This window comes from Bidens hawaiensis, unplaced genomic scaffold (assembly GCF_021521415.1).
Source record: "Bidens hawaiensis isolate Kalapana, Puna unplaced genomic scaffold, B.hawaiensis_p1.1 tig00011228_1, whole genome shotgun sequence".
Taxonomy (NCBI): domain Eukaryota; kingdom Viridiplantae; phylum Streptophyta; class Magnoliopsida; order Asterales; family Asteraceae; genus Bidens; species Bidens hawaiensis.
Window position 1 is genome coordinate 543,855 of NW_027491873.1, and position 23,425 is coordinate 567,279.

The 23,425-nt window shown below is 41.6% G+C and overlaps 1 protein-coding gene across 1 annotated transcript; it reads right to left on the reverse strand.

The window, feature by feature from the left end:
• Positions 1–19,402: 19,402 nt before the first annotated feature.
• LOC143537565 (lanC-like protein GCL1) lies at positions 19,403–22,458 on the reverse strand. The gene is made up of 4 exons (XM_077031311.1): positions 22,219–22,458; positions 21,787–21,971; positions 20,991–21,102; positions 19,403–20,353 (listed from the first exon to the last, which is right to left on the reverse strand). The coding sequence occupies exons 1-4, from the start codon at positions 22,390–22,392 to the stop codon at positions 19,541–19,543; spliced, it is 1,284 nt and encodes a 427-aa protein (XP_076887426.1). The 5' UTR covers positions 22,393–22,458; the 3' UTR covers positions 19,403–19,540.
• Positions 22,459–23,425: the final 967 nt, after the last annotated feature.

A 23,425-nucleotide genomic window follows, 5' to 3' on the forward strand; every position in this document is an offset into this window, starting at 1 on the left:
ATGCCATTTCTGGTGTATACTTTGTTAATTAATGACATACTACAGTTGACTAGTTGATCATTTCAATAAGCCATTCGCCCTTCCCGTGGGTTATTTTCTCAATGAATAAGTAATTCTAGGAATGAAATCTTTATATAATTCGAAAAAACAAAGCACAAGTCCAGGGCAATAAAATATGAAAAAGAAAAATTTTTCATATTTATAATATTAAACAAAAGGATTAGCAAATAAAAGTGCTAATGCTACAACCAGGCCATAAATTGTTAAAGCTTAATAGACCTATATGTTTATCATAAAATTAAAGTACTTGAGTGAGTTGAGTCTTCTTCATAGTGTAATCCTATATTCCTATGCTAATTTCACGGGCTTCTCTGGGCAGGGTGTTTTCTTTGTTTTGGTTGGGTCTGGGCTTTATGTTTATATTGGGCCTGCTGTGTTTATTTATCTGACGGAGGCCCATATCAGGCCTGTTATACGACATTGCCGGCCGGAGTGGTCCTCTTCAAGCCTTTTTATATGTAGCCGATTACTACAATGTCTATATTTCTCATTAAAGATTAAATAATCAACGCCAAAGAGTGGGTGTATTAAGTATGGATCGAAATGGCATTTATGCCCCTGAAAAGAAATGGAACCGAATATGTAATTCGGTTCGATTTTATACGGTTTTGATTTGATTGTTTTTTTTTCGGTTTAAATCAAATAATCATTACCCCTAATAACTACTAGAAACTATGTATCTTAGCACCTCACTTTGATTGTTTTTTCTCAACATTTTTAGTCCATGTTATGATGTAATCTTGACACAAAACACATGTTATATGAGCGATGAAAATTATTTCTTATTATCTGCGACACGTTTTGTTGAATAATAATCATATTCAATTGTACTTGGTATACTAGCTTCTTTTACTGGTCATTAGGTTACGACTTGATAACCTCAGTTTCAGATTAATTTTACTATGAGAATTGAAAAGATGTTAACGATAATGCGGAATTAATCAATCGAATTAACACCAAAGAGAGAAAATAGAAAGAATCAAATTCTTAACTAGAATTCTAGAAACACAAAAGCCCAAATTTATGACCGAGCCCAAGTTATGACGTGTTGATTGAGACATTGAGTCACATTTTGCCAAGTCAAATAGGCAATGCTGGTCCGGCCGTTGGACACGGTCACACGCCCCTTGCATATGGCTAATTAATTATTATTGTTAATATAAAATAAAATGTGACGTACTATAAACTCCTTAAATTACACAACTTGTCACAGTCACCCCCATTTGATGCTTTTAAGTTTTAATTTAACGTCAACACAAATGAAAACAACGTCTTCTAGGCTCTAGCAACTACAAATGCCTGTTCGCTAATATCGCTAGGCAGTGTTTCTATTTCATAAATTAAAATATGTAACCTATGTCTAAGATATTTTTTGTAGGTTTTTACCGGCTTGACTAAACTTGAGGTGAGCCTACTATTTATATAAATATTATAATATTTATCGAGTATTTGAAATGATAATACAAAATCTAACAAGTTGCCACTAGCAAAGTTGATACTGATCAGAAGTCACGTTACTATTGAATGATAAAGAATATGTCCATTGGTTATATTTTACCATCGAAGACCACATGCTACTGAAACTCGTTTGCATGTGAAGTGACCATCAAGTTTATTACTAGCGGTATGGTGTCCCCTTTCACAAATGTGAGGTTCTCGGCTCAAAATTTCAAATCCTTGCGAGTGCAAGGTAAAAGGTAGATGGAATTTTGTTGTTAAAATAAAGAATGTCAAGAATAGTAATGTCATGATCGTATTACACTCATGTTACATATAGTAATTGGTTTAGCGAGTAGTGTGTGTGAGAATTGCTAAGCTAATCTTAACAGTGGTTTCTTTGTCTTTAGTATCTGAGTGGGGATAGTCTGTGGGAAGACAAACTCGGCTTGTAAATTTGTCTTAATTAAAATTTCAGGTCATTGTATTTACCTTGATGATTAATCTGAGATGATTAATTGAGATTTGAACTTAATTTCATTCTCTTTTAAGTGAAGTCCAGAGTTTTAAATCTGGCATGAGAGTAGTTATTCTTTTCTATTGGAGTGGTTTAGGAGTAGGTAGGCCTGCCAATTTTCACCCAAACCCGAGAACCGAACCCGACCCGAATAGACCCGACCTGAAGGCACATCCAAACCGCATAACCCGAACCCGAGATACCACGTAACCCGAACCCGATTGCAATAGTTCGGGATGGTTTTTGGATTGGATTTCCTCAATTCGGGTTAACCCGATTAACCCGAGAAAGTAGTGATTTGAAATGCCGAAATTTTTTAGGCATGATCTTTACCTTTAATACATTTATACCTACAATATAATTCAAAGAGAATAATAATATATGCATACGGCTCTGTTTATTCATCAAGCAACTTCAAAGTTCCAATCAAAAAGTTTGCAAAAGGTACTCTCTATCAATATTAAATTGAAATTAGTTGATTTGATATGAATGAATACAATTTATCTAAAATCCAACTTAATAGTGTGTTTATTTCTTGTTGAATTGAATCAATTAAAATAAGAGCTTTTGTGCTGGGTATACTATTCAATTAAAATCAATTGAAACAAGAGTTTCGAAAATAAGAGCTTTTGTGCTCTTAATATTTCTTATTGTTCGATATAATTATTGTTAAATGCTATGTTCATACACGAGGTGTTTTTTAAACGATGTGTTGTTTAATAATACTATTTCAGTGGGATTGCACACTATGATGATCAAAAAAACTCACCTTTTTTGTAAATCATTTCAGGCCTTTTACAACCTTCAGTTAACCTGAAACCCGAATCAAACTGAACTGATCTAACCCGACCCAATAAACCCGAAAACCGTAAAACCCGAAACTAGAATGGTTTGGTTTTCGGGTTATATTTCCGCTCATAAAAACCCGAAAAACCCGACCCGGAAAACCCGAAACTCGACAAAAAAACCCGAAGAACACCCCTAGGAGTAGGTGTAGCCGTGTGGATGAGTGTGTGTAGTCGTTAAAAAATAATAAAAAAAATAATAAATAAAGAAATCTATTCAAGCAAACATGCTCTGGCCTAATCGGTCTCATCTCACATTCTCCATGCCTTTATTTTGGTTTCGGATAATAGTTTCTCGAGGACTCAACTCAATGGCTATGCATGTTTCACCCCTTTTGGGTTTGTTATATAGAGAGAATGCCCTATAGTCAGATTTATTTCTAATTTTTTTTGTTTATTTATTAAAATAACTTAAACTTCAATATTAGTTTATTATTATGACAATTAAAAAAAATTAATAAAACAACTGAATGGTAATCAAATTTCACATATGTTTTATATAGCTTGCTTAACTTTTTAAGAAAATATTATATATATTTTTTTTCACAACAATAAATTCATATTAATAGATCTTTTTAGTTGAATAAGAGAACTAAAAAAATAGATTGACTTTGAAACACGAAACAACTTTGCTACTATTAAATAAAAATATTCCATTTTTTATAATTTTACTAGTAACAACTATGTAGTTAACAACCTATTTTTCAATAGACAAAAGAACAACTATAAAAATGAAATATAAACACAATTTTATTCGTATAAAAACAAATATAACTTTCAAATTTTATGTACTTTTTAAATAGATTTAAAACGTACTACTATATTTAAAATATTTAAAAGGTGTATCCATTTATTTTTTTAACAACCAAACAAGTTTTGAAAAAATACTCGAAAAATAACCAGAAACCATATGAACCACAAAACTAAATCACCCGGTGGGACAACAATTAAGCCACGCGGTGCCAAAAAGTACAAACCAAACCAGATAAACAAATGTTAGCCTTCTAATCCAAAAACAAAAGATCTCCAAGCCTCCCAAGTTAATGCGTACATCTTTGAACTATTCCATACTCAAAGGAAATCAAAAGCTTTAGTTTCTCCCACCACACCATTTAGTTGTAAACCCGTTGAACACCGCCTCATTTGTAGCTTCCAAATAACCCAAATAGTGGTAAGGCATATAGCGTAAAATTCTTTTGCCGATTCGTTTCCTACACTTAGAGTATTTGTGCATGTTAATAATATCACGAGTGCTAAACACAAAAAGTTCAGTACCTTGCACCATTATGAGATCAATTGCCAAACGGATTGAACAAAACCTAATGACACAAAAAGATGCTTACCCGATTCATCTCTTTCACCACAAACCGTGCATAACACCGAACCAAAATCCACATTCCGCCTAGCGAGAACAAGCCATAAGTCTCTTCATTTTCGTCTGCCAAGCGAAAATTCCAACCTTGCTCGGTATCTGGTTGTTCCAAATGAAAGCAATTGTATTGCCCGTAAAGACCTTCAAACTTGTACTAAATACACATCGTTTAAAAACGAGACGCCCTGCTTGCGGTGTGCGCATATATGTGTGTGCGCGCACGCGTGTGAGCTCTTGGGGGCAAACGTGAAATTGAACTAATTTTGAAGTTATTTTACTAATTACGTGAAGATAACATTAAAAGTGACAGAATGTTAATCATGCATCATGTGATGGCTTTGATAGCCGAAATATAAGGGTGCATGCACCAATAGGCCGGTGTTCCAATGGTTGAGTGCTAGGTACCTTATGCCCAAGGCTTGATACAATACTACTATCGAGTCGTGGGTTGCTTCGGAATCAGTCTTTATATTTTTACGAGATAGAGGCAAGTCTGTATAAATCTTACCCTTCTCAAACCCCATCATAGCTTTACTATTGAAAGGATCTAAGTATTATGGTTTAAAAACAAGCTAAGATTTAAAATAAAAGAACATGATTTTTTAGGAAAATTAATTTTTAAATAATCTCAACTATAACCTACTGGCAGATGGTGGTCTCAACTAAAGATTTATATGTTTCTAATGGTCCGCGACTAACGGAATGTTAACTCCGTTAGTCTTCAGCTTACGTGGCACGCATAGTTGTCAAATATTTACTTATGTGGCAAATTACGTGGCATTTGTCTTTTTCTATTATATATAATATATTAAAATTTTATTTAATCCAACCCAGCCTCCCGTCAGCCCCTTTCGTCACCACAACTTCATCTCCGACTATCCGGCTAGCCACCATCACCACCTTCACTATAAAGCACATTTTCTGCTTAAAATTATATTGAATTTAACCATTTAAGTAAGCCCAAAAATTGGATTAACCTTACATCATGTTTAGTTTCTTAAACCCAAAACGTGTCTGCTACCGGTTCATCGGAAAAGATGAAGTGTTTCAGAATATTGAAGCCTATACGTTCGCATTTCACGTAAATACTACAAGTAACCGAAGCTTTCCGGATTTACAAAACCTAATATAGATCTCAGATTGATGACTGAAACATGCAACTCGATGTTCCGGTGACACAAATTCATAAATACGGTGATTGATTGAAGATCTTAAGAGAGAGAGAGAGCACCTACGGTTCCGCCCCAAGTCTGGTCTCCACGGTGATGACAGTGGTGGTAGGAGGAGTCAATTTAATCAGCTAATGGCCCGGAAAATTAAGTAATGGTGGTGGTGGGTAGAAGATGGAGATGGTGGTGGTTGTGTGTTGGAACTGGTGTAGAGGAGATGAAGTTGTGATTAGATATGCTTTTAATATATTTATAAATAATTTAAAATGATACCATGTGCCACGTAAGCAATCATATAATCAATTTTTGACAGCTATGCGTGCCACATAAGCAAAAAACTAACGGAGTTAGCATACCGTTAGTTGTGGATCGTTGAAAACAAATAAACTTTTAGTTGGGGCCGTCACCGGCCAAGTATTAAGTTGAGATTGTTATTTGCTAATAGAGTGTAGTAATTATTTAAAACCAATTTTCTTTTTCCTTTATATAAAATAAAAAGGGGTAATTAATTTGTCCATGTAACGTTTTACTTGATCTTTTCTTTCCCTGTTTGTCCACTTCCCCTCAAATCCATTTACTATATAAATAACGCTTCAAAGATTGCACCCGCCAACCCCGGACTCCTTCAAACCCTCCCTCTAGTCTGGAATATTAATAATAATAATAATAATAATAATAATAATAATAATAATAATAATAATAATAATAATAATAATTTCAACGTTCTTGATCCCGTTTTTTTCTCATCTTCCAGAAATTGCTGAATTTTGACAGCCGCAAAGCAAAATGTTACGGTCCAAATCCAGGTACTAATCTCTTCATTCTTTCTTTCTGTATCTATCTATCTATCTATCTATCTATCTACTTCGTTGATTCTTTCTTTCATAATATTATATAATCCGATCAAACTCATACGTTACGTTACATGCGAATTTCCTTGTTTCAATTCCGATTAATCACAAACTCTTGTTTATTTCTATTTCGGTTTCTAGAGCCGCCGGGTATTTGGAATTCGGACAAAAGAAGCATTCATCATTTCTAGTTAGAAGCATTTCTGGATCCAGGATTTGTAGAGGCGATGCGCTTGCCTCACAAATCGATAAAGAAGCCTTAGTTTCCGTCGATCGCCATTCGGTTAGTTTATCTGAGGTATTTATTTCTCGTCTAATTTCTTCAATTATTATTTTTTGAACGGCGAATTTCTTTTAATCTTTGTCAAATTGTATAAACACGCTTACTTAGAAAATAATACAATAAACTAGCAAACCTTAATGACAAAATCACTATACTAGGGATGTAAACGAGCCTAGCTTATTCTTGAGCTCGGACTCGGCATGTTTGTTGTTTATTAATTCACTTTTATATGTTTTCAATTATTTTTATAATTTTGAGGAAAATCTTAAACGAGCCTAACCACGGCTGGAGCTCATGTAGTACCTTAAATGTGCTAAACCTCGGCTTGGATTGTTTGTTGTTTATTAATTAACTTTTATAAGTTTTTAATAATTTATATAATTTTGAAGAAAACCTTAAACAAGCCTAGATGCGGCTAGATCTCAGCTCGGCTCGGCTCGTTTGTTGTTTATTAGTTAACTTTTATATGTTCTTAATTATTTATATAATTTTGAGGAAAACTTTAAACGAGCGTAAACTCAGTTGGAGCTCGTGTAGTGCCTTAAATGTGCTAAAGCCTGGCTCGGTCTCAGGTGTGAGGTTAATACATAGAAGAAGCCCAAAAGGTCAAACTTAAAAATACACTAGGCTTTTAAGGCTCGAAGAGCCTAAACGAGCTTCCCATGCAAGGCTCAAGCTTGGGTTCGATAGGTAAATGAGCTTTGTTTGAGGCTCAGGCTTGGCTCGTTTCGAGCTTTTTATGGATCCGATCCCGAGTAGCTCGCAAGCTGCTTAATTCGTTTACACCCCTCCCTTTAACTAGCAGATTGCACATATCACATTATCAGTATGGTTTTTGATTTTGTTGTGTAGAATCGGATAGTGAAAGCTGCAATGATGCAAAAACAAATGAGTAATCTAGAAGAGGAATTGAGGAACACGAAGGCTAGATTAGCAGAAAAGGATGCTTCATTTGAGATAGTCAAGAAACGAATTAGTGAACTGGAAGATGAACTGGAGAAGACGAAGCAATCGGAGTCGCAAATGCTGGAATCATTAATGTTTCAAACACGACAGATCGAGCAAACTAAAATGGACCTAGAAGAATCAAAGCTTGATGTCATGACCCTCCAAGAAAAACTCAATAATCTCCAACAAGGCGGTAGAAACGGGCTCAGTAACAACATGGATTCTTCATCTTTAACCATCAAAGCCTTAAAAGATGAAGTCACAAGGCTGAGAAACCAAGTGAAAGTGGCAAATGAAGGTGAGGAGAGATGCAAGAAAGCCATGGATGATTTGGTATCAGCTTTAAGTGAGGTAGCAATGGAATCCAGTGCAGCAAATGAGAAAGTAAAGTTATCAGAAGAGCAAGTAAATCATTTGAAGAAGGAAATCGAACGGTTACATGAAGAACTTGAGGTGAAAACGGAGACATATGAACGGTTAAGAGTGGAGTCTGAAGAACATGTTCTTGCATGGACCTCGAAAGAAATGGGATTCATAACTTGTATAAAGAAAGCCGATGAAGAGATTGCGTCACTCAAACACGAAAACCATAGATTAAATGAAGCTTTATATGCAGCAGAGAACACCACACGAATTTCTCGAGAAGAAGGTTTCAAGTTAAGGGATATTCTCAAACAAGCCCTAAACGAGTCATCGGTTGCCAAAGAAGCTGCAAACATTGCACGGGCCGAGAATTCCGAACTCAAAGACTTGTTAGCTGAAAAAGAAGAATCCGTACTCTTTCTCACGAAAGAAAACGAGCGGTTAAGAATAAACGAAGTTGCAGCTCGTGAAAACGTGAAGGAGTTCAAAAGATTACTCGCTGCAAAAGCCGAAGCTAATAAGTTTTATGAAGAGCATACCGAGGTCTTCAACTCCCCGGATTCTGATCTTTATGAAGATCATTTAGATGGAAGGATGACGCCACGACAAATGTTTAATTTTGAGTTTGACGAGTTTAAAGCGTTTAACAAAGACGAAGAAGATATGATATTTTATCATGAAGATGATAATATGGCGGAAATTCACGTAGATGATGCTGATCCCGAGAAAGCAGAAGCGCTTAAAGGGTCGATTTTCGATACCAGCGCGTCACCAAAGTCGGAACCACAAACGCCAAAGTCTGCAAAGGTGCAACATCGCAGGTCTGCAACGGGTTTTGGTGAATCGAGTGATTTGGGTCAGTTGGAAGAAGTGGAGACTAGTGTGCATGGAGGTATCAGTACTCATCATCAACACCAACATCATCATCATGGTGAAGATGGTGACGATAAAGGGTCGTATATGTATGGGCTTTATAACCGGAAGAAGTTGTTTAGGAAGATCGGAGAGCTTATAGTAGGGAAGAACAATGCTAATAACAAGAAAGAAGGGTCAATGGAGGAAGGTAAAGAACTCGCAAAAGAACAAGATAAAGAACAAGGCAAAGAGCCTGACAAAGAAAAAGAAAAAGAAAAAGACGCAAAAGAAAAAGGTAAAGAACAGGCGAAAGAAAAAGGTAAAGAAGGTAAAGAACAGGCGAAAGAAAAAGGCAAAGAAGGTAAAGAACAGGCGAAAGAAAAAGGCAAAGAAGGTAAAGAGCATACGAAAGAGAAAAGTAAAGGACAAGGTAAAGAGCATACGAAAGAGAAAAGTAAAGGACAAGGTAAAGAACAGGCAAATGAACAAGGTAAAGATAAAGAACAGGCGAAAGAACAAGGCAAAGAACAAGCAAAATGATCTGTCTTATAGTCAATTTATACTTGGGATTTGAAGATATGATCATATGTTTTAGTGAAATTGTTCCTATAAATTTTGATTCCTTATACAGTTATACTTGTCACTGATCTTGGTCATGGTTGCAACCCTTTTTAGGATTCTGATCTTTGTTACCGACCTGTTCATTGTCGTCCTGTTTTTAGACAAACATGACTGTTTTGACATATATTATAGGCTGAACCGCTAATTATGGTTTTTTGGTTTAAAAAATGATTGACTAAACCAGTTGTGTTTGGATCAGTCGGCCTTGCTGTTTTCCTGTTTGTCTTCGACGTTTTGAACCGTAATTTGAATATATAAATAACAAAGGTTAAATGGCAGTTCCACGTTTTAAATCAGATATAATCGTTAAACCTAAACCAAATTGTATGAATCTCAAATCAGCTGAATTAGACTTAGTTTAGACAGTTTGGTGTTTGAACTTTGAACACCCATAGTTCAGGTTTGGGTTGTTCATGGTTCGGTTTAAAACAGTGAAACGCCCAAACCAGTCATCGGGTTGGTTTCATGATTGGTTTTCTTTCTATACCTGCGATTGGTCGGTTTCAAAAATTTCAAACCGTGGTAAGCTGTTTGGTTTACGGTTTTTGCCGAGCTGTCGTATAAAACCGACCGGACCTTAAGATTTGGACAAGATATATATTATTTGTTTCTATGGTCTGCTTAATTAGTTATTTGTATCTGTACTTAGATATTAATTTATAAATGGGCTTTATATTAAACTGTGTGTTATACTGTTATGCGTAGAATCTAAAGACTAAAGACAATACTATGAGGTTAAAGGTTTATGTATTCATCTTCACAGCACCTTCCATGATCAGGCTTACATTCTTACTTTATTGAAGAGGTAGGTCCCAGCAGAGCCCAGTTGGACCCGCAAGACTCACCTTAAACAGGGACGTCTGCGCAGAGACCAACTGGATCCGCAGGACCAACCATGCTCAGAGACGTGACGTCCTTACGCGCAGTACGCAAGCTGGTCCCGCAGGAAATGCCTCCCAATGGTGAAGGACTCCGCCTGTCCCCGCAGCCTCGGATACAAGCCATTAGGGAAGGCCACCCGCGCAGCATGGCTACACGCACAAGGCACTTAGCTCTCGATCATTCAGTGTCACCTGAAGGAATGAGCCAAGCCGGGAGCAATCCCGCACAGAGGCGGGAGGGGGAATACTCCCGCCCAAATAAGCCAGTCCGTATACTGAATGATCTTTTACTGTACCTGACGAGGTATGGGCGAAAGATCTGATCAGAGATACGACAGCTCACTGATACAGTATGGCGAGCAGCATGCTCCTGTACTGTATCACTATTAGCCGCTGCCTACTCACCAACTACTGTCATACCACGTGCGTAGCCGGCAGTTGGTGGAAAGGGAATAGTACACAGCAGGCCTGGTCACTATCAGCCGCTGCCTACCCACCAACTACCAGCAGGGCACGTGCGTAGGCCACTGTTGGTGGAACAGGAATACTGTTGCAGCCGGCCATACCTCCTTGGAAACCTACCTTCGGCTATAAATACCCCAAATGGTATGATCATCTCAACATTACATTATCTTATATCATCAGAATATACCTGATATCTGCTCTAGCAATCTCTTAATATACTTTTATATTTAAAGAGCAATCTAGTCTGATTCTCACGCCGGAGGGTGGTCACAAGGAGGAACCCCCCCCCTTCTCAGTGACGAGCTCACGGTGTCTGTTTTGCAGGTTATCAGAAGAACCATCTTCCAAGGGTCTAACCCCTCGTGGGAAACAGCTATCCAACCCCCAGGTTACCAGTAATCTGTCCGGGGTCCGGTTAGTGTTTCTTCATTGGCGCCATCCGTGCATAAAGCTAGAACTACAATTTTCTCCAGTTTTTTCAAACTTTTACAAAGATGGTTAGAGAAATTCCGGTAACCACAACCCCAGCTACTGGGGGGAATACCGGCAACACAGTTTTTACGAACACTACCCCGGCTACCGAAGCCGGGGTAAGTGAAGTAAATTTTACGAACACTACCCCACTTACCAAAGCTGGGGCAAGTGCAGTAAATGATCGCCTACTGGGATCCACCGATACCCAGTTTGAGAAACGAAGACTCCCCCGCCAGACTCTCGATGAAGTTAAGGCATGGGCGGAGGCACGACAAAAGGAATTCCAGGCTGAGTTGGACGAACGCTTGCGTTCCGTGCAACAGGCCGACGAATTCGAATACTGGGAGGATGACTCGGAGGAATCCGACTCCGACGCGAACCCTCGCCATAGGGCAAAAGGGAAGCGTAAGGAAACGGAATCCCAACCGAAAAGGCATTTTGGACAAGCCTTCAAACCAAAAAGCACAGGTGGAAGTCCACGAGACTTCTCCAAAACGTTCAGACCAAACGTTGCAAATGCAGGAACGTCCAAGTTTGCAAGGGACATTGCGGAAGCAATCGCCCCAAAGAGTGCCAAACAAATGCCTAACATAGGCACATATGACGGTTTATCTGATCCAGACGATCATTTGAACAGGTTCATAGCGGGGGCAACCGTCAGCAATTGGACGGAACCCACGTGGTGCTACATGTTCCAAATGACGCTTGTTGGGGCTGCTAGAGCTTGGTTTGATCGTCTACCGGTCAACCACATCTACGACTGGGCAGACTTCCAACAGAAGTTTAGCCAACACTTCAGCCAACAACGGAAGTATAACGAGGAGCAATGGACAATCCTCAAATGCATACGAGAGGAAGATGAATCTCTGCCAAACTTCATCACTCGCTTCAACTCAAAGAAGCTAAGTTTGGGCAATATCAGCGAAGATCTTGTTCGCGCTGCCTTCATCCAGGGCGCACATGACCCAGAGCTCATCCGCACCCTAACGGGTAAAGATGGCATGCCATCCACATGGGATGGCATCATGACAGCAGCAAAACGCTATGCGGAAACGGAGAAGCAACTGGGTAAAGATCTCCCACAGAGCACAAACCTCTACACCCAGAGGACGAGAGAGGACAACGTCCTCACAGCCCGACTAAATAAAAAACGAAAGCTAGGCATTTGGCAGTCAAGGGTAAACTTTGACACCTCATCCGGCTTGCAACATCGGTTGGGCGGAAGGGATAATGTACAGCCGCACCGAAACTCCAGATGGACGCCACTCACCAAAAGCGTCACTGAGATATTCGCCACTGAAGAGCTCCCGTGGCCAAAACCTCCGATAATCCGACATCGTCACGATGCTGATCGGAGCAAATACTGTGACTTTCACAAGACAAAGGGCCACAACACTGAAGAATGCATAGATGTAAAAGACATGGTCGAAGCATTTGTCAGAGATGGGACGCTCGCACACCTCGTGGCGCAATAAAGGCTGAGCAGGCGGATGCGTGTAGAACCCCAGCTGGGGAAAACGAATAAAAATTCCAGCTTCAACATTGAGACTACATGCTGCGTAAAGAACGAGATCCCGAACCAGGTGCGTATCGGCTCGATGGCGCTCCCATCCCAACATGGAAGGGAGCTCATTTACACAGTTTGCATGTAAATCAATTCCAATTTGTAAAGAAAAGGCCAAGAGCCACTTCTAATGGAAATGATTCTCTTTAGAACATCGAAGCTGATGATTTTACATTTATACTTTTCTGAACATTGGTAATGGCAACACATTATGTGAAGTCGTTGCGTGGGAAGGCGGTTCTACCCGCACAAACCCAATAATGTGAAAAAAAAAAAAAAAAAAAAAAAAAAAAAAACCTTTCACGCAGGTCAGTTGAAGGAGAGGTTCAGCACCCAAAAATGAAAGTGCAGGTCTATCCGCACGAATCATAATGGGGAAACTGAACAATAACCTATTGACAACCGCGCGTCGAACGGTTCAAAACTTATCCTCAAAGGATGAGGAAAACCTACACGCAGGTCAGATATGGGTAAAGTTTTGCCATCCTACTAAGTGCAAGTGACGGTTCTACAAGCACAATCACGAAAGAGGAAGCAAAACTTCACACCTATTATCAACCACGTTCAAAGGTTCACTTATCCTCAAAAGATGAGGAAAACCTACACGCAGGTCAGATATAGGTTTAAAGTTAAGCCATCCTACTAAGTGCAAGTGACGGTCCTATCCGCACAATCACGAAAGAGGAAGCAAAACTTCACACCTATTATCAACCACGTTCAAAGGTTCACTTATCCTCAAAAGATGAGGAAAACCTACACGCAGGTCAGATATAGGTTTAAAGTTAAGCCATCCTACTAAGTGCAAGTGACGGTCCTATCCGCACAATCACGAAAGAGGAAGCGAAACTTTAATCCATTATCAACCACGTTCAAAGGTTAACTCATCATAATGCCTTAGAAATTTCGAAGAAAGATAAGGAAAACCTACACGCAGGTCAGATGAAGGTTAAAGTTTAGCCATCCTACCAAGTGCAAGTGACGGTTCTACCCGCACAATCACGAAGGAGGAAGCGAAACTTTAACCCATTATCAACCACGTTCAAAGGTTAACTTATTCTAAACACTTGGAAAATTGCTAATTTAAACTAAGTATGCAAGTCATAAGTTTATAAAGCAAGGAACCCAGAGAAGGAAATAACAATCTTAGCAAAAAGATTAATATTCCAAATAATATATTACAAGAATGGCCGGGTAACTACCCGCCTAAAAGAATAAAACTATACAAGTCTATCTTAGCAATGGGAAGGGATCTTCGGGATCAAGCTTCAGGGCCGCTTCCACTTGGACCCGCTCCGTCAGAAGAACGGGGTGGTTCGAGGAACGCTTTGAGGACAGCTAACCCATCATCAGCAACAGCTACTTCGTCCACCTTTTCCACCACTGGATGCGGGAAGGCGGCGTATTGGTTCAATGCTTGGTCATAAATGGCTTCGGTATCCACATCGAACAAAGGGAAGTTGGAAGGCGGGACGCCTTTCTCAACAAACCCTAGACCAAGCAGGAAGCCGGCCTTTTCCCCATCCTCATGAGAAGCGTTGAGGGCTGCGCTCATAGCATCATCGTAAGAGGTCTCTGAAAAGACCCGACGCACAACCTACAAAGAAAAAATACAAGTATTAGAACCTTTTCTTACAAAAGAAAAGCGTGAAGATAAAGCTAAACATACCTGAGGCAACGCTTCTCGAAGAAGCCATTGGAGGGCAGCTTGAGCTTCGTTATGGGCGCGTTCGGCTTCGCTCTTGTTAAGGTTGGCAAGTAAAACTTCCTTTGCGGCAGCCTCTTCGACGCCCTTAAGCTTCCGCTCGGTGTGGTCAAGCACCCCCCTCTGGTCCAAGATTTCCTGGAGTTTCTTGGCATCTTCCATTGCCAAGGCATCATGAGCGCGTTGGAGAGCCTCTAATTTGGCCTTGAGCTCCTCATTCTCCACACGCAAAGGCTCAGCAACGGCTTCAGCCTTGGCAGCCCTCTCGGTTGCGTTTCGCGCAGTCTCCCTGGCCAGCCGAAGCTGTTCATTCACAGCTTGGGCAGCCTTGGAACGGGCCTCGAGTCGCGCCTGAACTTCAACCTCGAGGGCCTTGAAGGCCTTCTCCTTGTCGGCGGCAGCTGCCGCCAGCTGTTGGTTCTCCTCCCGAAGAGCACGCGCCTCAGATACGTCCTTGGCGCGAGCTGCTTTCAACTTGTCGTTTTCACGACAAAGCAGCTCGACGCGCGGCTGCATCCGGGCCTGGAGAACCCGAAGCTCATTGGTTAGCCTACCCTCCTGGTAGCTAACCATGGCTTCCCCCAACGCACCCGGGGGAGCAGCGTGGCGAGCCCAGTCCACGCACTCCACAGGTGTGCGAAGGGTTGTTCCTCGGCGGATGTTCCATCGTGGAACATACACTTCATTGGAATCCGACACTGCAAAAGAAACAAAAGCAGTAAGGAAAAGATAATAAAAAAAAACATAAGGGAAAAAGAAAGGAACCCTACGCACCTGTAGGGTCAATGACAGGCCGATAGCCGCCAAACCCATCACCTGAACCTAAAGGAAATCCATCCAACAGGTCAGGCAGACGGGAAGGTGGCAAAGATCGGCGGGAAGCCCTGCGCGTACCTGATGGTCCGGCCGTCGGTGCCGGTGGCGCGGGCATGGTGGCAGCCGCCGTGGTCGCCGTTGTGGTCGCCGCCGCGGTCGCCGCCTCGTCAGCAGCAGCAGTAACCGCCGGCTCCGTGAAGGATGCTGTAAATATCGCACTCACGGCCGGCGGTGACGTCATCTCGGCTGGAACAGTCTGCTCAGAGGGAGCAACTGAACCAGCGGAAGCAGGCGCAGGCACCTGGGTCGACGCCTCAGGTAGGCTGACCAAGCCTATCGTCATTGGCGGAAGGGTACCCCTCTGCGCTTCACCCCGGAATGCGTCAACATCCACGCCTGCACAAAGAAAGTGTTAAATTTATGAAGTGATAAATTTACAAAGACAAATTATGATTGTACTTACGGGTTTTCTTGACCCTGAATGTACGGACGGGCGGGGAGGAACCCGATGGAGCCGGCCTCTTGGTACCGGTCACCGTCGTCGTCGCTGGTTCTCCAGAGGTAACAGTCGTAGCCTCCGGAACAGTGGTCTTCTTACCACCGGGGTTCCCCGCCACCTCTTCATTATCTGACTCGGAGTCAGATAGAACCACCGGATCAGCTGTGGAGGCCTTCTCCTTCCCTTTCCCGCCGGCAACCCTCTTCTTCCGCACCAACGGAGGAGCATCTGAGGATTCCTCAGAAGAAGACAGGTCAGGAATTCCAGCAGCGGGTACAGCATTGAGGGATTGAGGAAAGAATATCGCCTTACCTGGCCGCCGGTGGCTCAGGATCTCGTGGCCCAGCGGATAGACCTCCACAAACCGATCCGCCGTTTGCTCCAGGATGGGCAACTCGCCCTCGTCCAGAGCACGAGTACCCATCCGCGCGGGACCGTCGATTTCCCGCGGGTACAGAAGCGACTCTAAATCATTTCCCTCTGAAAGAAAAGAAACAGTTAGAAGACAAACTCGTATCAAAAAGAAAGACAAGACATACCATAGGGAATAGAGTTCAAACCGTATTCGAGAAGGATGGGAACCTGAGACGCATCCTTCCACACCCGGCTCATCCCTAACATGACCATCCCGGACTCCGCAAACCGGTAAACCGGAGATTGGATCCGGGATATCTTCGAAAACCATTCCGCCTCCTGGTAATTGGGGGCGTGAAGGCTCGGTATCGCTTGGCCATTTTTAAACTTCATGGCAAGGGGGATGGCGCGGGCAGAAATGTAGAAGAATTCCTGCTTCCACGCGCGAAGACTGCGCTCGGTGTCGCAAATCTTCAGACCCTTAATACGGGTCGTCAGGGTGTACCACCCCTGGATGCACCTCCAAGTATAGAAGGTCATCAGGCGGTCCACATGGGGCTCGATGCCCAAAATCCGGCACACCCACTCAAAATGGCGAATCTTGGCGATCGCCATGGGGTGCAGCTCGGTCAAATGAACACCGTGCCTCTCAAGGACACGGTAAACAAATTTTGTCAATGGGAATCTAAGATTCCCATAGACAAAAAATGCAGCATAAACCCCGATCTTGCCTCTGGGGGCATCGTACACGGTCTGGTGGAATTCAGGAAACTCAGGCTCGAGATGATCGAGCATGAACTTCCTGACAACATACCGGTACTGATCGCCGGGCAGAGCACACTGGCACTCGCCAGCAGTACCCCTGTCGTCAGCTATAGCTTCAGCATCACGAGAAGACATCTTGCAGAGGAAGAAGAGAACGATTTCGAGAGAATGCTCGATTGAATAAAGGAGTATTCGCCGGAAATCGCCTTAAAGATGAAGAGAAGAGTGAAAAGTGTGAATTGCAAATAACCCTCTCCCCCTTTATATAGTAATCGCAATTAATGCGGTGAATTTAATGCGGAGGAGAGAGAAATCGAATGTGCAATGAAACTATGACACGTGGCAAAAAGCAAGCTGGCAACAGCTGTTGAAAGGACGTGTGCCAGTAATTTCGCGGCCACGCGCCCGAAAAATCGCGCCCACGCGCCTGAAAAAGCGACTGGAATGACCATGTTCTGTCACGTCACCATAACTTCCTGCACGTCCTGACACAGTCAGAAGAAACCGTCGCACGACGTTTCAGAGGTTTGGACTGTTCTGATCTTTTCACCAACTCTTCGAATTTCAAAATTCAAAATTCGAAAATATTAAAAAGTAAGCGGGAAAATACCCCTTTACCCCTTGGCAAACAAGTAACCGTAAGACGGCTGCGGGTACAGTGTAAAGGCAAAACCCTTCACATACCTAGCACCCGCAGGGAATTGAAGCCAAATAAACCTTGGCAAACAAGTAACCGTAAGACGGATGCGGGTACAGTGTAAAGGCAAAACCCTTCACATACCGAGCACCCGCAGAGAATTGAAGCCAAGTACCTCAGCAACCAAGTAACTATAAGACGGCTGCGGGTACAGTGTTCAGGCAAAACCCTTCACATACCTAGCACCCGCAGGGAATTGACGCCAGGAATACCTTGGAAGTAAAGTAACCGTAAGACGAGCGCAGGTACAGTGTTAAGGCAAAACCCTTCACATACCTAGCGCTCCGCTGGGAATTGAAACCAAGAAGGATCTTCTGGGCAATGCTTGCGGAAACGGAAATAACATCCCCGCATAGCGGGAACGTCGAGAACTACGTTGTTTGAAGCTCCAGGATGGAATTGGTGGTCTTAACATAATTGATCACTATGTTCAAAACTACCAAAACCTCATGGAAAATCCATACAACTGGGACTCAATGCTCCTGACTTGCGAGGAGGTTACAGTCCTACCCGCATCATACCCAAAGACCAAGCAGGAAACTCGGGCATTTCTGCAAGTGACAAGGACTTCCGCGGAAAGAATCCCCATGGAAAACCTTACAAAACCCTTTTCAAAACCCTTTGCTCAAGTCCAAAAGTTCACCTCACTTTATTAAGCACTCATGAGAAGAACATTGGACTGGGGGGACTTGAAGAGGTAGGTCCCAGCAGAGCCCAGTTGGACCCGCAAGACTCACCTTAAACAGGGACGTCTGCGCAGAGACCAACTGGATCCGCAGGACCAACCATGCTCAGAGACGTGACGTCCTTACGCGCAGTACGCAAGCTGGTCCCGCAGGAAATGCCTCCCAATGGTGAAGGACTCCGCCTGTCCCCGCAGCCTCGGATACAAGCCATTAGGGAAGGCCACCCGCGCAGCATGGCTACACGCACAAGGCACTTAGCTCTCGATCATTCAGTGTCACCTGAAGGAATGAGCCAAGCCGGGAGCAATCCCGCACAGAGGCGGGAGGGGGAATACTCCCGCCCAAATAAGCCAGTCCGTATACTGAAGGATCTTTTACTGTACCTGACGAGGTATGGGCGAAAGATCTGATCAGAGATACGACAGCTCACTGATACAGTATGGCGAGCAGCATGCTCCTGTACTGTATCACTATTAGCCGCTGCCTACTCACCAACTACTGTCATACCACGTGCGTAGCCGGCAGTTGGTGGAAAGGGAATAGTACACAGCAGGCCTGGTCACTATCAGCCGCTGCCTACCCACCAACTACCAGCAGGGCACGTGCGTAGGCCACTGTTGGTGGAACAGGAATACTGTTGCAGCCGGCCATACCTCCTTGGAAACCTACCTTCGGCTATAAATACCCCAAATGGTATGATCATCTCAACATTACATTATCTTATATCATCAGAATATACCTGATATCTGCTCTAGCAATCTCTTAATATACTTTTATATTTAAAGAGCAATCTAGTCTGATTCTCACGCCGGAGGGTGGTCACAAGGAGGAACCCCCCCCCTTCTCAGTGACGAGCTCACGGTGTCTGTTTTGCAGGTTATCAGAAGAACCATCTTCCAAGGGTCTAACCCCTCGTGGGAAACAGCTATCCAACCCCCAGGTTACCAGTAATCTGTCCGGGGTCCGGTTAGTGTTTCTTCATTTATATTGTAGTGATGCTGACAACTAATTGTTAAAATCTATTTTAAACTCTTGTTAAAATCCATTAGTAAGGGTTGGTTTTAAATTTCAATAGTTAGGTTTCGGTTTTCGACAATCAAAAATCGTTACTAACGTCTAACGGTTTGCCTCACGGTTTGATCTAAAATCCGTCAAAACTGGACCGTGAACACCCCTAGTTTAGATTGTGAAACTTGATTATTAGAAAACGGTATCGTTACATATAAACCACTTCAGGGGAGGGATTTCTAAGTGTCTAACCATCACTCACCAACCACTTAAAAGTATCATTACATAAAAACCAATTACATAAAGTCTTAGATTTCAAAACCAGGAAACCTGGAGTCCTCTGGTCTAACCAAATCAGACCAAAGACAAGCAGCTCCAGCTAGTCCTTGAAAAAGTGAAAACCCATGGTCAAGTCCACTAGAAGTAGTGTTAGATATAAGCTTCCTAGCATTAGCATACAAGAACCCGCCAAACGCCTTGGCTCGTTCCACATAAATAACATCTCCCGTTAAACGATACAGTGCAAGAAAAACATATGCATTCCCAGAAGCACCATCCGCAAGCCCGGCTTTCTCCACCAACCCACTCTTCCACACCACTTCCCCTGCTTCAATCGCTGCATCACGCAACTCCCGATCATGCTGAAACACCTCAGAAGCCTTGCACAGGGTTATAGCCATCCCACCCGCACCGTGCAACCACATCACCAAATTGTCCCTCCCATTGCCTTCACTACACGGGTAATTACCAGTATGTGGAAACCTCTTGCTCATCATGTATTTTAAAGTCCTTTTCACATCCTCTGCATCTTCTTCAGATAATGGGAAATGAAGCAGCACGTGTAATATGCCAGCGAGCCCATGGGCTGCACCCCAGTATCTGGTCCCGTGCCATCGGTACATTAACGGACACATGGTGTGGTCAGTTGCACCTGCCCTTCCTCCATCCATCACTGCTTTGACTACCGGTTCAAGGATGTCAGATGGTATTGTTTCCTGGCCGATATGTTTGTTTATGAATAGAGCACACCATAAGAAACCTGCACGGCCGTGTAGAAGATCATACGACATTCCAAAACCGCCTTCCTCGGGTCCTGCAGGTAGGGCTTTCTCTTGTGCAAGCTGGAGATGATCAATTTAAACAAAATACAAAATATTAACACGCAATATGTTTCATCTAATTGAGAGCCAATACACTTAAACCGTGTTTTATTAACCGGACATGTTTCTTGTCAACAACCGATTTGTCTATGTAACGATTTTGGACCGTTTTAATAATCATGAAATCTATTCGCAACCTTCTATCGTGTTATGATTTAATGAATGGTCCCGCTACTAGTCTTGGTTAAGGAATCTCACAAAGATATTGTTGGAAAGCTGCAGGCGCATATTTGATAGTAATACAACTTCTGGACCACAATCAATAATTGTGTGTACAAAATATCCTTTCTTCCCACTTGAATTATAACACACGTTGCTATATATCGTTATCAATCATGTCATTAAATAGACCCATAGCAATTTAGTCATGTGTGCATAAGTGTATGTACGTGAACACATAAACGCGTTCACTAAGCCTTGGCTGATAAAAGTCATAGATGACATTCAAACAACGATAGTGCCTTCAGAAGTAAGTTTTAAAAAAAGTTCACTTAACATATTAATCGTTTTCTAGTCTAGTTTTGTTGTTAATCTTTGATAACAATTTAAGATGCTCTGGAACAACTTTAGACCATATGAAATAAAAGAATGTATATACCTCCATAAATTCGGCAAGATAGAAATCACGCTTTTGACGATCTCCACAAAGATTCGAGATCACTGCACCTAAAGCATATATGCCTCCTCTTCCACACAAGAATGTCATATACCTGTTTTTTTTTTAAAAAAAATTATCTAATATATATAATTTACAAGTTTGGTGCTGCTAAGTCGCCGTTGGGCCACTTGGCGGCACCATACTTGTCTACACAATTCTTTTTTTGTTTTTGTTCTGTTACAATGACGAAAACCGACCCAATTCGCAAAGACTTAACGTCCGGGATCAACAATGCTCGGTTTTACCAGCGCCCGAGTTTACCGACCTACACCACCCCACTGGCCAACTCAATTTTTATATATATTTTTTCCTTTTTGGCTCTAGTACCGTAACGTACATAGCCGAAACCGACCGAATTCGTGTCCAGTTACCGCCTCAATGCCCGGAGTGACAATGCTTGGATTTTACCACCCGGGTTTACTGACCAAATAAACGTCACTTTAAATAGTTTATTTTTTTATATATTAATTTGACGAATATATATTTTTTGGACACTAAGGTTTTACCAATGCTGTCTATATCGTAAAGAACGTAAACGATACTAACTGAATTCGCATCAACTCACTGACGTAACGCTCGGGTTTTACCAACACCCGAGTTTCAACATTGAGGTTTTACTCGCCGGTTGAAAATCTAGTTAATAATAACAACAATAATTTTGTTTTCTTTCTTAATGGTGCTAGAAGCTTCCCAAAAATACTAGTTAACAATCATTAGGTGAAGACAGACAGATTACCTAATGGATGTATTAGTGAGGGAAGTAGCACAAGCGTGAACAATATCAGCAGCCAATTGCAAATCCCGGTGACTATCGGTAACTTCATACAACCGCAGGCAGGTGAACGCAGTCCCTAGCAGACCTGTGTAAACCGTTGGGTCTACAATTTCCCCACCTCCTTCCGTCCACGTGGCTTCCACCACCTGATTAATTAATCATTCGCAAATATTATAAACAACACGAATCACCACTAACTTGCTCCCAACCAGTGGTGGAGCTTCGACGAAAACGCAGACTTAATACATATAAAAGTTTTCATAAAAATTTTGAAAAAAAAAACAGGTAAATTTACATTACAAGTAAAAATTTTAATAGGGTCGACAAGCTTAAACGAGCTTTTATGCAATGCTCGAGTTCAGACTCGATAACTAAACGAGTTTTATTTTATACCTGCTCTTTGAGAGCAATAGCGGCTTCCAGAAACGTGTCCGGTGAGAGATTGAGACTACCGGCGGCATCAGCGGACGGCGAGGTGGTTGTGTTAACAAACTCAAGCTGTTCACAACCGCCGTCATGACTACTGCTACTGTTATCACTTGAAGTAAACTTCACCATGGATGACATTGGTACTATCAATAATAATATAATTATACAGTTTACAAAGCTTCTGATTCGTTATCCGAAAGTGTGATAGATCGGTAGCTTTATATTAGAGGGTTTTGTAGACTTGGTGTAGAAACATGATTGATGGAGGATGAAGGTAGGACAGAGCACGTACGGTTTACACGTGCCACGTTAGTCATAGTTTATAGACACCGTGTTTGGACCAACAAGATATATATCACGCATTACTTATGCTTTATTTTTTATATTTTTTATTACTTTTGGAATTTATAGTGGATTTGCGTTATCAATTTAGTTTTATCCAGATTCTCGATGATATTAATTGAAGATTAATAGTTACGCGATATTAAATTAATGAAATTGTGAAAGTTATTCGTCCTGATCATTGATCATTAAACTAATGATATTATTTAGATGACGTGGTCAATCAGTTTTGATGTGGCATAAAGTAGGAAAACGTGAATATTTACGAGTTATATTATTTTAATACTCTAACTTGGTTGATTAGTTTTTATTGATTTAAAGAGTTAATTACTCATTATGTGTTTTTGTTTATGGTAATCATCGTTAAAGTGTTAAAATAATCAAATATAATAATGATCTTTTTAAGATTTTAAGTGTCTTGTGTACAATTTGTAGATGAAAGGTCAACTTTTTTATATACGAGAGGTAGACATTATAACTGAGAGGACGGCTTTATATAAGAGAGTAGAGACAGATTCAGTATTTATATATGATTGTTCGACACTTCGACTTTATAACTGTCAGAGTGCCTTGTTTGCAGTTTTGCACTACCATATAATGATGAGCCAACAATTAGTCAGTGTCCACTGTCCGTTGACTCTCCGATCGGCCAAATGTCATGCAAAGCCGATATCTAGTTGTGGCATGACGACAAAACGGTGCTCAAAAGTCAAAACGACAAAACGGTGCTTCAATTCGGGTGTTTAAACTTTCAAATAACAAAAATCAAACCATATGGAGCATCGTCTCAAGTTAAGTATTATATCAATCGATTTATATTCTCCTTCCG

What these genes read in the sequence shown, in the direction of transcription:
- LOC143537565 (XM_077031311.1), bottom strand. Translation starts at nt 22,392, where the DNA reads ATGTCATCCATGGTGAAGTTTACTTCAAGTGATAACAGTAGCAGTAGT. An exon ending in CTATTGCTCTCAAAGAGCAG is followed by an intron (nt 21,972 to 22,218) that starts GTATAAAATAAA and finishes TTAATTAATCAG; the next exon opens with GTGGTGGAAGCCACGTGGAC. An exon ending in CTCACTAATACATCCATTAG is followed by an intron (nt 21,103 to 21,786) that starts GTAATCTGTCTG and finishes AAAAAAAAACAG; the next exon opens with GTATATGACATTCTTGTGTG.